This window comes from Cheilinus undulatus, linkage group 14 (assembly GCF_018320785.1).
Source record: "Cheilinus undulatus linkage group 14, ASM1832078v1, whole genome shotgun sequence".
Lineage (NCBI taxonomy): Eukaryota > Metazoa > Chordata > Actinopteri > Labriformes > Labridae > Cheilinus > Cheilinus undulatus.
Window position 1 is genome coordinate 31,418,898 of NC_054878.1, and position 12,441 is coordinate 31,431,338.

The 12,441-nt window shown below is 38.3% G+C and overlaps 1 protein-coding gene across 1 annotated transcript; it reads right to left on the reverse strand.

The window, feature by feature from the left end:
• Window positions 1-1,467: 1,467 nt before the first annotated feature.
• Window positions 1,468-2,012, reverse strand: ripply2 (ripply transcriptional repressor 2). The gene is made up of 3 exons (XM_041806193.1): window positions 1,890-2,012; window positions 1,726-1,793; window positions 1,468-1,630 (listed from the first exon to the last, which is right to left on the reverse strand). Exons 1-3 carry the CDS (start codon window positions 2,010-2,012, stop codon window positions 1,468-1,470), a joined length of 354 nt encoding a protein of 117 aa, XP_041662127.1.
• Window positions 2,013-12,441: the final 10,429 nt, after the last annotated feature.

Genomic DNA, 12,441 nt, shown 5'->3' on the forward strand with positions numbered 1-12,441 from the left:
CACTTATAACCTTTTCTGCTGCTTTCCGCCTATTGTTGCCTCTCTTGACCCATATTTGCCTCCATTAAACTCTTTTCTGCCCCTTTTGCCAGTTTTAACCACATTGCCCTTTTTTTTTTGCCACTTTAACCCTTTTTTATTCTCTTTTAAGAAGGTTATATTCTATGGCATGGATAAAAAAAAAGTTTTCCTTGATAAGAGTGGTTATTATTCAGGTTAGAAATAAAAAAAGTTATTACAGCTTAGCTCTACAATGGAACAATATTTTGGTGACTGGCATGGGCCCCCAATTTAGCTGGGCCCCAGGAAGCTCTCCTCATTAACCCCTTTATGGGCAGCCTTGCTTGAAAGGGAAACTTAAACATTAAATACTAAGAACACCAAGCAGGTAGTTGTAGTTTTCTTGTATTTTTGGTTTTCTTATGAATGAAAAAAGAAAGAAAAATGGCCAATAGTTGACTTGATTGACTACATCCTAACTTTACATGCGAAATACTGTACACTGTTACATGTAGTCTGCAGTTTGCATTTCATTTCTATTTAGAGTTCATATTGTACAAATTAAATGAACAGCTTCAGAAAAAAAATAGAGCAAACAGGAGCCGTGCACCTTCTCTTTGCCCAGGTCCCCATTTTTCTTTGTTGAGCCCCTGTTTTATGGTTCTTTTGCCTTGGATCACAGAATTGTTTTGGTATAGATGAATCTGTAAATGTTAAAACCACACACATATGAACCAAACACATTTTCCAATGTTTTAGAATGTCATAAATCTAGTTTGTCTAACACTTTCATTTGAATCTCATCGTTCAGTTCTCAAATGAAACCAGGATTTCTCAGCCACAGACAGGGATTTTTCTCGCTCTAAATGCCTACAACAGTTTTGCCTTTAAAGATCTCCTCACAGATCTTTATGTCCCCTGACACTCGTGATTGACACCTTCCACGTGTCACTAGTTTCCGCACTGGAGGCGATGGCGCGCAGGAAACGCGCACTTTAGCACCCTACACCTCTCCATGGGAAAAGAGCTGTTTATCCACGAGCAGGCCAGACTAGAGCACGAGGACCACTTAGATGAGTTTACACCTCTCATATATAAATCAAATAAGTCCATGCATGCTTAAATATAAGATGTAAAAAAAAAAATAGAGTTTAAAGAGATGATCAATCTTTGCGCACAGCCTTTTAAATAGTTATTTTGAAGTCACAGCTCTCCTATTTAGTATTCAGTTTTTGTCTTAATAAAACTTTATTCATAACATTCAGAAAGAAATCCCCAAACAACGACTTTAATCTTAAATATTTATTGCATTTTTCAGCAAATACAAAAGAGGTAGAAACGTTAGAAGAATAACTTAAGCTCGTGTTCGAGTAAATGAAAAAGGTTCTATTTACACATATTTACAGAAATAAGTTAAGAGAAATATATTATCAAAATATGGAAGAGTTTGTGTTCAGGAAGCCTCGCTTAATTCAGCTCCTTCTCCATCTCCTCCTCCTCTTCATCGCTGTCTTCATCACTGCTGGAGTCTTCGTACACACAGATGGTCGCCTGGACCGGATAGTTACGCAGGAGCATCTCTGCGTCCTGGTACAGATAGTCGAAACATCTGGATTTGGGCCAGTATAACCTTTGAAAGACAGATAAAAAGATTGAATAAGTGACACAAGCTTACAAAAAATGACCCTCAAAAAGAATGAAATAGCATAAAGAAGCTTTATTTACCTCACTGGGTGGACAAACTTGGACGTTTTGGGGTGTACTGCAGCAGCTGCGCCTCCATTAATGTGGGCCTTAAAAATCAAAGCAATCTTGTTAGATTATTTTATCCAATGAACACAAAAGCTTGGATATTAGAACCTTTAAAGTCCCAGGGTGTTTAAACTCACCTCATGTGCGCCACTTCTGTCTGCGTTCCCACTCCACGGTCTCCACAAACTCCCAGTCTGCTGTGGGACATTGTTTCCATTCAGAACATTAGGTAATCCGCTGTTTGCGTTAAAAGTCTCCATGGTTGCTTCTTTTCTTTGTGATGGTCTTTCCTTCGTAAAGTCCTCAGAGCGTGTGTGTGACTGAGGGCAGGAAGCCCCTATTTATCAGGGAGCCCGGCCTGCTGGTGCCAAATTGCGCTTTGACGCGTCTCCAAGTGGTTCCATGCGCCACGGTGGTGAGGTGCGAAGTCACACTTGGGCAAACTCAAGCCATATGGTCACTTACGTTTTAATTTCTAACAATACACATATATGCTTTTTTGGGAATTCAAACCAAATTTACGAGAAGTTAGAGTTCTTAGTTAAAGAATGCAAAGCTGTGGAGATACGAAAAAGCACATAAAACACAACATACATTCCTACATTAGGCGTTACAAAACGACAAAGACCCTCAGGCTCAACATTCTGACATGTTCTTGTGGTATATCCAATTACACATGGGGATTTCAGTGATTCGGAAATCGCATTCTGAGCGTCCCAAGTTTTTTGGAAAGTGGGTTGCATGTCCCAGCTTAACGACTTTTTTAGATGGTAAACTGGATTTTGTCCCTCCACATTGAAGCTCATTTTATGAAAGGCTTGAGCAAACTGAAGATAAATAATTTAATGTAACAGGTCTAACACAAATAAGAACCGTTATTTAACAAGTAAAGGAATGCGACCGTCTGTAGCCAAAGACATTATATACGTAGCCTATATAATGTCTATGTATGTAGCTGACACTGCAAGAGTTCATTTAAGTTGCTATGACAACATAAAAAGTCAAAATATCTAGCTTTAAGTTGTATGACTGCCAGGTTGTTTTATTTTTATATGCAACCATAAAATATCTGGTTTGGTAACGTCTTGTCACATTTTTAATCAAGCTATTTTTTTATTTTATCATTTTGTCCGTACATTTCGTCCTGTCAATAAAGTTTATTGAACGTGACGTGTTGTGTGACCGGTAAGCTAGCTTGCAGCACGGATGCAGAGAAAATTGCGGGTCCAGCAAAAAGAACTTCAGATTCCTGCTGCTCTGTTTTCATTTCCTTCTGGTGGTCATCAGGCAAACACGGTAAAAATGTATTTCATTGCTTAAGAGTTGTTTAATGTTATTTTGAGACGTATATCGGACTTAATATGATTGATTGTAACTTTAATCTGAAGTTGTCTTGTTTATTTCAGTTTTCACCGTGCTCCATGGTGTGTAAATTCTTCTGTGAAGCTTCAGCTTTGTTGTGGACATCAATCATGGACTCATTAATGACCAGCAGTTACACAGCACAGTATGTAGGGCCACGATGCAAACCAGTGTAATCATGTAGGAAAACACACCATTTAAATGCAAATGATGTAAAAACAATCTAGAAACAGGGAGGAGTAGATTTGGTTACCAAGTGGGGCTTGCCAGTTCCATTTTCAAGCCAGAAGTCAAGGTGTTGCAATTTTAGAAACCTCTTAAATAAAAACTTACAGACTATATTTCAAAACAGACGACATATAAAGCTTTAGTTCCAATTATCATAATATCATAACCTTTACTTTAATTAGTAAGGCTTAATCAAGTGAGTCAAGTAGCTACAGAGTTAAAGCAAGTATAAGGTATTTCTTCTATGCAGTGAATAGAGTGTACTGGTTTAGGAAATTTTACTTTCATCGGTGTTCCAAAATGCATTTAGTAATGCCTCATAAGAAGAGGTGAAGAAAGAAGTGTTGCATATTTGGGGCTTTGCTATAACTTAAGATCTGTGGATGTGGATTCCACTGAAATTTTTTTGCTCATCAGGCAGTCACACCTACTGTTTCAAGCCATTCTTTGGATAATTTTTGATTTAAAATATCAATAAATATATGCATTTTAATGGAAATTGATACAGTTCCACCTTTTTAAGAATCCATAATCTAGAGCAGACATCATTTTCAATATTTAATTGATCTCAAACTTATACCATAAACTTGTTGAAATCAATGACTTTCACCTCTGCCTTTACAGAAAAAAGGAAAGTGTCCCTTCATTTCTTAAAGTTACATAACAAAACTATTAACATAACCATTAGCCCTATCTCCCAATAGAGATGGATCCCTTCAAAAAAATTCCTGGATCCATCCCCATGTGCCCCCCACCACGGCATTCGCCAATTACTCCCTCCCTGGTGGGGTGGAAACATGGTGAGGCAAAGCATTGGCTTCGCTACTGGTGCCAACAGAGGCACCTATGGTCCCACCGGATGACTGGAAGTCATGGCAGAGGGTGAATATTCCTCTATTCCTCCCATTATTGTGAGTATTCTTGCTACAGTTCGCTGTCTTTCTGTCTGTTACGCTCCGACTCGTCTCCTGGACCAGGCGTGCATCTTTCAAACTCCATAAACTCCAATACTTTGAATAGAAACACACCCAAAAACTGCTGCTCCAAAAACTGCTGCTGGGATTGAAGTTACTCATGTCCGCCATCTCCTGGTGTAAAGTGGTAAGAGCGCAGACCTCAGCCATTAGCCCTATCTCCCAATAGTACAGAATCCTTAAAAAAAAAATTCCTGGATCCAGACGGTGATCCAGATCACTCCCAAAATCTAATCAGTTCCTCCTTATGCAATTTCTGACATTTCCTGAAAATTTCATCATAATCCATCCATAACTTTTTGAGTTATGGTTGCTAACAAACTAACAAAAGAACAAACCCCCCGATCACATAGCCTCCTTGGTGGAGGTAAATATGTTAGGTATTTAGTGTTAAAGTTAAAATCAAAATGTTTGGTTCCAGTTATAGAGCAACTCATGAAAATGCAGAAGTGATTAACATTTATTATGATATTTTTTACTCTACAGTGTGTGCAAAAAGTTAAAAAATGACATTTTCTCAAAAAAGTTTCAGACAATTACATTTAGTAGGCGACGTCAAGCATTAAACAAAACATTATAGGCTATAAGTTGTAAAAATATAAATAAACTGCTTTCTTCTATTTGCTTTCTTGCCATGTATATCCAAAAAAGTCATAAACATGATACATTGCATTACCTATCCATTTCAAGGGAACAGGAGCTCTTATTATGTTTTTTATTTGGAATAGCCATCACTTCTGTGGAAATGGTTCCAAAGCTAGTTTTTCTGGTAACATTTGGATGATTGGGCCTTATGCTCCTTGGGGCCTCAAGGTATAGTCATTATAGGTGTAAACCAAATATGAGGTAAGTGGCCAAGGAGGGTCCCTGGCCCCAACAGAAAGGCTCAAGTCCCTCAAAAAGTCTCAGAATGTCTTTTTATCCAGCATATTGTAGTGAAGTATCAGAATTGAGTTTTATTATCAGGTGCATTTTCACATACAAGGAATTTGACATGGTGTTTGGTGCAAAACGGATAGAGGAAGAATAAAAAATAGGAGATGCATGAAAATATTAAAAGGTTAGAAACTTAAATTGTTATAGAAAGATATAGTAGCAAAACAAATACAATATAAACACAAAGATATGTAACAAGGTACAAAAAGGAGAAACTGTACAGATGTGCAGGTTTAGTGCAAATTTCTAAACACACACAGTGTGCAGTTGTTAACAGGAGATACAGTACAAAAATGTAATGCATGGAGTTTGTATAAACATCCATTTGTCAGAATTATGGAGTGGAGAGGATGGAATGGCCTGTCAGCAGTCCTGACCTCTACCCCATTCAACACTTGTGGGGTCAGCTTGGGCATGCTGTTCGTGCCAGAGTGACCAACCACGTTGGCTGACTTGCAACAAATGCTGCTCGAAGAGTGGGATGCCATCCCACAGGGATGTGTGACCGGGCTGGTGTGTGGGTTTTCCACATGCTACTGATGCTCCCGTTTCTTAAATGGAGTATTTGTTAAATTGCCAATATGTCTTGTTTATTCAGACTTTTTATCATCCAATCCAAACAACAACAAATGTGTCAGTGGCAATATAAACTGTTTGGCACTGACAGATAAGATTTGGCAAATTTTTCATGGGCGCAACCCACATACTCAGCTCTGCTTCTCATCCGACAAATGCAGGTTCTTAAAAACGTGGCACCATTCAAAAGAGAAATAAACAGACTTTCCAATGGTATAAGATTTATTGCCACTGTGATATGACTGGGGTCTTACTAAAACTATTGCTCAAACCGTAGTTTAAAAAGGACAAGTAAGATTTCATAACCTCTTTGTTGCTAGCTAGCAGCATGGAAAAAGATGAAATCCAGGTTATCCATTGACATTTTTCTGGTAGTTTAGGGGTCTGCACACAAGAGGTTGGGAAGCACTTAAGCCTATGGAATTTAGAGCATACAGAGCAACTGTATGCAAATTTTTTCTATTGAAAGGTTGATCATTTTCTTCATATAAGCATTTTTAGTGCTGTTCCAATCACTCAAAATGATGCTGTCCTATTCTAAATTGTGCTTGGGTGGATAAATACAGCTTAGTTACATTTTAAAAACACATTATAAAACATCTTTTTAAATGCTCTTGTTGCTGTAGTACATTTATTTTAAGTTGACACTAAAGTTTTGAGTAATTCCTGACCATTTTTTTAACAAATGTATGGAATACTTTACAGTGCGGAACTTTGGTAAAACTTTATTGATTTTAAAATTTGCTATATAAATAAAGTGGATTGGATTGTGACAAAAATGAGCTAGTTTATGCCATTTTCCTCAAACTAACTGCAGGGTCAATCTGTTAGTAGGTGTTTGCCTTACATAATAGTGCATTTTATCTTATCAGAACATCTTATCTTTATCATGTGGTTTCTCAGCTGGGGTTTATTTTCATTCATCAAATGAGAAAATAAATCTGTTTTCATTTAACTGTTCAAGTCCTCCTTATTCCCCTCTCACCCTGAGGTCACTCTTATCAAAGGTTATTTTGAAATATACTACTTTTGTTCTTTTCATGCATTTGGTCTTTGTGCATGGATGTTTAGAAGCAACTGAGTCTTTCTTGGGGTCTAAAATTGACTCTGGGAGTGAGGCGGAAGTGCGTGTCCACTATTTTTATGCAAAATACGCATGAATACAACAGACGACGTACTTTAGCACAACCTTCTCCTAAATTAAGTTTGTGTTGGGCTAGAATGCTAAATTCAATCAGCTCTGTTTGTTAAAGTCTCGCTGATAACATCTCGTTGAACTTTTGCCATCTCTTCACCATTATCTCCCTCCGTCTGTGGAGCCATTTGTGTGAGAGGTGTGAAGGAACACGTGCCCTACTGTCACACCCCCCTGAGCGACCTGATGGAAGAAGGCTCGCGTGCATTTGGGTGAGGCGCGCGGGGGTTGACACGCGTCAGCCCTTTTGTGTTTGCACCACAGCAGGGGAGAAAAAGGGGGGGGGGGGGCTAAGAACAGGCATCACACTCACTCTCATATGGAAAACATCATAATAGAGCTACTTCATGAGCTGCACATGCCCCCCAATTCATTAAAAAACACCTTTGTGAGGTGATTTGATTAACCTATTGTGCTTCCATGCATTGCGCCGCTAGGGGGCACTGTGGCGCTATAAACTGGGACATCTGCTGTGAAATACAATTTGTCCTCTCCTGTACAAGCACTTCTATCTGTCACCAGACTTCATTCAGAGCTCATGCCTACCACATTAAAGAATCAATTGCAGTCCTACAGAAAAAAGCTGTCTGTGGTTAAAGGTGAACTGTGCATGACCAGCATTAAATATCACAAGCCTCTTCCACATCACAGCACTTCTCTACAGGGAGGGAACAGACAGGAGCTGGCACTAATAAGGCTCTCACAGACTCCTCTCTCTTTCTCTCCCACATTCTGTCTCTTATTTTCTCTCTTTCTTGTGTCTGCTGTGTCCTTTCCTGCTCTAAGGCTAATTGGACACAAGCTCTCCTGCTCTGCTGCTTTTTACTGCTTGTGTCATTTACCCTCTTGCTATCAAAAGAATGCATTGTAGATGTACAAACATGACCTTGATTGCCATATTGTATGAATGAAGTACTTCAAAGAGGTTGTACAGCATAATATAGTACAAATAAGCCAGCATATAAAGGTTGTGGAGTGTTTTTAATCCTTTAGTCAGTGACGGCAATCAAAGAGAGATGCACTTTTCATGCTAGGAAACTGTTGTGCTTTTTGAAAGAAATACACAAACTGTGGAAATAAAAACATGAAGAAGGGGGGGAAGCAGATGTGAAGTCACTAACAGCACTGGACTAAGAAAACTGAATGTTCTCTCCACATATCCTGAAAAATACCACAACAAGAAAATAACCTGTGCAAGAACAGATAAAATGTTGAAGGACAGTTAAAGACAGTATGGAGAGTACAAAGAAGTTTTACTTTACTGTGTTTATCCGTATCCATTAAGTTTAAAATACATTTAAATAAAAGAAGTGATTTATTTTTCCACATTACATCTGAAAGTGTATCATATGACTGACAGATTTAATATGTACAATGTAGAGCCTATACATCATACATGTTAGCTTAAAAAAAAAAACTCAGTTTATTTATATACAGGATATTACCCTGATTCCAAAAAAGTTGGGGCACTGTGTAAAATACAAATAAAACAGAGTGCAATGATTTCGTAAACCTGTATTTCATTAACAATATAACAAAAAAAATATACCAGGTGTTGAAACTTGTGAATTATGGAATAATTAAAAGAAAATGTTCCCCAACATAAAACTGCAAAGACTTTGAGTATCCCCACATCCACAGTACATAATATCATCAAAAGATTCAGAGAATCTGGAGAAATCTCTGTAAGCAAAAGACAAAGTCAAAGGTCATTTTTTGATGCTTGTGATCTTCAGGCCCTTAGGCAGCACTGCATCAAAAACAGGCATGATTCTGTACTGGAAGTCACTGCATGGGCTCAGGAATACTTCCATAAATCACTCTCTCTTAACACAGTCTGTCATTCCATTCACAAATGCAAGCTAAAGCTGCATCATGTGAAGAAATATGGGAAAATGATACTGTCCTCTCTGAGCCAAACCTCATTTAAAATGGACTGAGGCAAAATGGAAAACTGTTCTGTGGTCAATGAATCAAAATTTGAAATTCTTTTTGGAAACCATGGATGCCATGTCCTGAGGACTAGAGTAGAGAGGGACCATCCAGCTTATCAGTGCACAGTTCAAATGTCTGCATCTCTAAGGGTATGGAGTTACATTAGTGCCTATGGTGTGGGCAGCTTACACATCTGGAAAGTCACAATCAATGCTGAAAAGTATATAGAGGTTTTAGAGCAATATATACATATTTGCACATATCAACACATATACGTATAAATATCAGCATATGCAGACACATATATCTGATGCATCATGAAACGAGAAAGTCTGTCAAAGAAGAACCAGGACTGTAACCTGGCACACTAGATGGATGTGTTTCACACATCCATCTGGTAAACCACTCATAGACGGCGTTAGGGAAAAGGCAGAGCCTTCGAAAAAAAAAAAAAACCCAGAGGGTGATTGGGTGACTGTTCTGTCCATCACATCTTCATGGGCCAATCAGAGCAACAAAACACGTGACGTAGTCACTACCTAGGTGCTCCCCAAAGGAGTAAACTCCATACAGAACTGCATAACGCAAACCATGGCAATTGTAGACATGTCAGTACACAACTTTTGTCATTTTTTGAAAAGAAAACAACTCACTGCTGGTCTTTATTCTTCTTTTAACGAAGAAATATCATCAATTTCAGATAAAAATGCCGCTTTAGCAGCATCCACGCTAATGTGTTCTACCCTAATTGCACCGGCCTCTTGTTGCTGCTTGTTTAAGTCAAGACTCCGCGGCAGCTGAAAGTGCTGCCCCTTGTGTTGATTGCTCCTGTCACTTTCTAACCAGGCCCAAACAGTTCAGACGGGAGCTTTGCAAGATGGATTCACCAGTGAGACACACGGAAACGGGCGTATCCATCTACTTTGCAAGGTTACCAGGACCGCTGGGTAGCTAGAATCCTACATCAGACAAGAATGGGACAAAATTCCTCTCCCAAAACTCCAGCAACTGGTCTCCACACTTTCCAGACGCTTACAGACTGTTTCGTGTCCCTACTTTTTTAGATGTGCTGCTGACAGGAAATTCAAAATGAGCTTATATTTTTCATGAAATGGTAAAGTGTCTCAGTTTCAACATCTGATATGTTTATGTTCTATTTTGAATACAATATGGGTTTATGAACACCCCAACTTTTTTTGGAATTGGGGTTGTGTATTTTTAGTTGATATTATTATTTTGTCATCAAAATCAGCTTTATTGGCGCGCCGGTGGTCGAGTGGTTAAGGCGCACGCCATATACGCAGGCGACCCGGGTTCAAATCCGGCCCGTGGCACTATTTCCTGCATGTCTCTCCCCACTCTCCTCCCTGTTTCCAACTCTATCCACTGTCCTATCTAATAAAGGCCAAAAATAAATCTTTAAAAAAAAAAAAAAAAAAAATCAGCTTTATTGACCAGCTATGCTTAAATATAGAAAGAATCTTGTACACCTTAGCAGATCATCAACACAAGGAAAAAAAATATAACTAATACATTTCAATGAATTACATTCGGGAACACAATGTAATTAGTTCAAGGGAAAAGTTAAGACTGTAGCTCATACTACAAAGTTATCTGGAAAATAAATGCATTCAAAGGTTTCTTTTTTATAAAACAGAAGGCTCAAGAGTTTTAAAGCAGCTATGACCTACCATAGAAGGCAAAAACAAAGATACAATGAAGTTGTGCTCAATTTGCAAAAAGAAAGCATGTTTATTAGAAATAAACTTTTTACCATAGAGCAATCAAATCTCTAAGTGTGCCAGATACTTTTGAGTATACATATGTTTGCAAAAGACCATGTCGAAACAAGTGCGACTTGTGACCTGCAAGAAAAATACCTGATGGTTTTGTGCAGATAAAACATCATCATACATCATCACGTGCACGTAAAGTAGGAGCTGCTGGGCAGCGGCCCGGATTATATAATGGTATATTGTTTTTGATGTGAGCGCTTTTTACTACATTTCTGCAAAAGAAGGAAGGGCATTTCTGGAAGAAAACAGTACTCTGGGACACAATGAATGTGTAATGTGTTAGTGTTACTCCTCTGGTTTTATATGCAGAAAGAATTATCACTCTATCTCATTTGGTTGCAATTCTATTTGGTTAATTCGGTTAAAAAGAGAAATGCATTGGAAGCACCGGCTTAAAGGGCTATGAAAGTTCTTTATCCCCTCACACAATATCACTTCTATTACTCAGTTTCTGTCTCATTTGATCTCTGTCTTTCTTGTCTCTCTTTCAGGTTTGTTAACATGAGTCATCTTTCCTTTACTCTGACCAAAGTCAATTATACCTCTCTCTTACAAAAGCAACCAATAGTTGTCTCTCCATGGAAACAGTCACTGCAAATAACATCATTTGTCCCTCATCTATTCAGTATCACTCCAATTATCAAACATTACAGATCCGAATCATACTTCAAAATTAGCAGGACTTATTTTTAATGCAATAATACACCTATCTAAACTTATAACAAGACATAAAAGAGGATTGTAAATCATTATATTGTGTATTTGCCGCAAGCTACACTTTTTATGCTGTTAGGAATCAGTTCAAGTGTTTTAGCTGAGAGCTGTGATATGGATCACAGTTCCACCCCATGACACAGACCACAGAGAAAACATGCTCTCACTTAATGAATCAGCTTAGCAGAATTTCTAAGGCTTGTTTATCTTTTCCGCTGACTTCAGAGGACAGGTAGCTGATGTGATTAAAAAAGCACACACAATGTTCCTTCTGTTTTTCCTGGAAATGAGAAGATGCCTATCTGTGATTTGGGTTTCAAGAATTTTTATTAACTGCAGGACAAGTCAAGTGAAATAACTCCTCCATGTCCCAATGAAAGAGGTTCAGATAGAGGCGTATTTATTTTGTTTCCTAGGGAACATACTAATTGAAGGGTACATTGAGTATAGATGCATTTCAGCCCCTCAGAAGAAGTTTTATTTTGGAATTTGCACAATGGAGAGATTCCCAGGCCTCCCCACTGAACAGCTCAGTGCATGGTGCCTCCCTGTATGTGACTTATCAATATCATTGCAAGTTTGTTAGATCAGTAGCATTGGTTTTAGCCTCCTAGCTAACATTTGCCCTCTTTTGGTGCTGAAAAGAATCTTTACAAGTGTTGTAGGTTCAAAAGTATCCTAGAAAGCTGCATCAGTTTCTTCTTCATTTGCTAGGCCATGGCATAGCTATGAAGCTTGGCATTACTATGGTTTAGTTCAGTTGGTCTTTCAAGAAAAAGGGTATTACATTTTTAAAACAAGCTACATCTTTACTGAAGCACCACTAAATATGTACTTTATGCATTGATAAGACGGCGAAAGTACTTAGGTTAAAAGTAAAATTCAGTTATCACAGCTCAACTTTCCATTAACTATGCTTTGGCTGATCTCCATGGACTCCTCATGCAGCTAAGCCCTATGAAGTTTTACCTCT

What these genes read in the sequence shown, in the direction of transcription:
- ripply2 (XM_041806193.1), bottom strand. Translation starts at nt 2,012, where the DNA reads ATGGAGACTTTTAACGCAAACAGCGGATTACCTAATGTTCTGAATGGA. An exon ending in ACAGAAGTGGCGCACATGAG is followed by an intron (nt 1,794 to 1,889) that starts GTGAGTTTAAAC and finishes TTGATTTTTAAG; the next exon opens with GCCCACATTAATGGAGGCGC. An exon ending in AAGTTTGTCCACCCAGTGAG is followed by an intron (nt 1,631 to 1,725) that starts GTAAATAAAGCT and finishes TGTCTTTCAAAG; the next exon opens with GTTATACTGGCCCAAATCCA.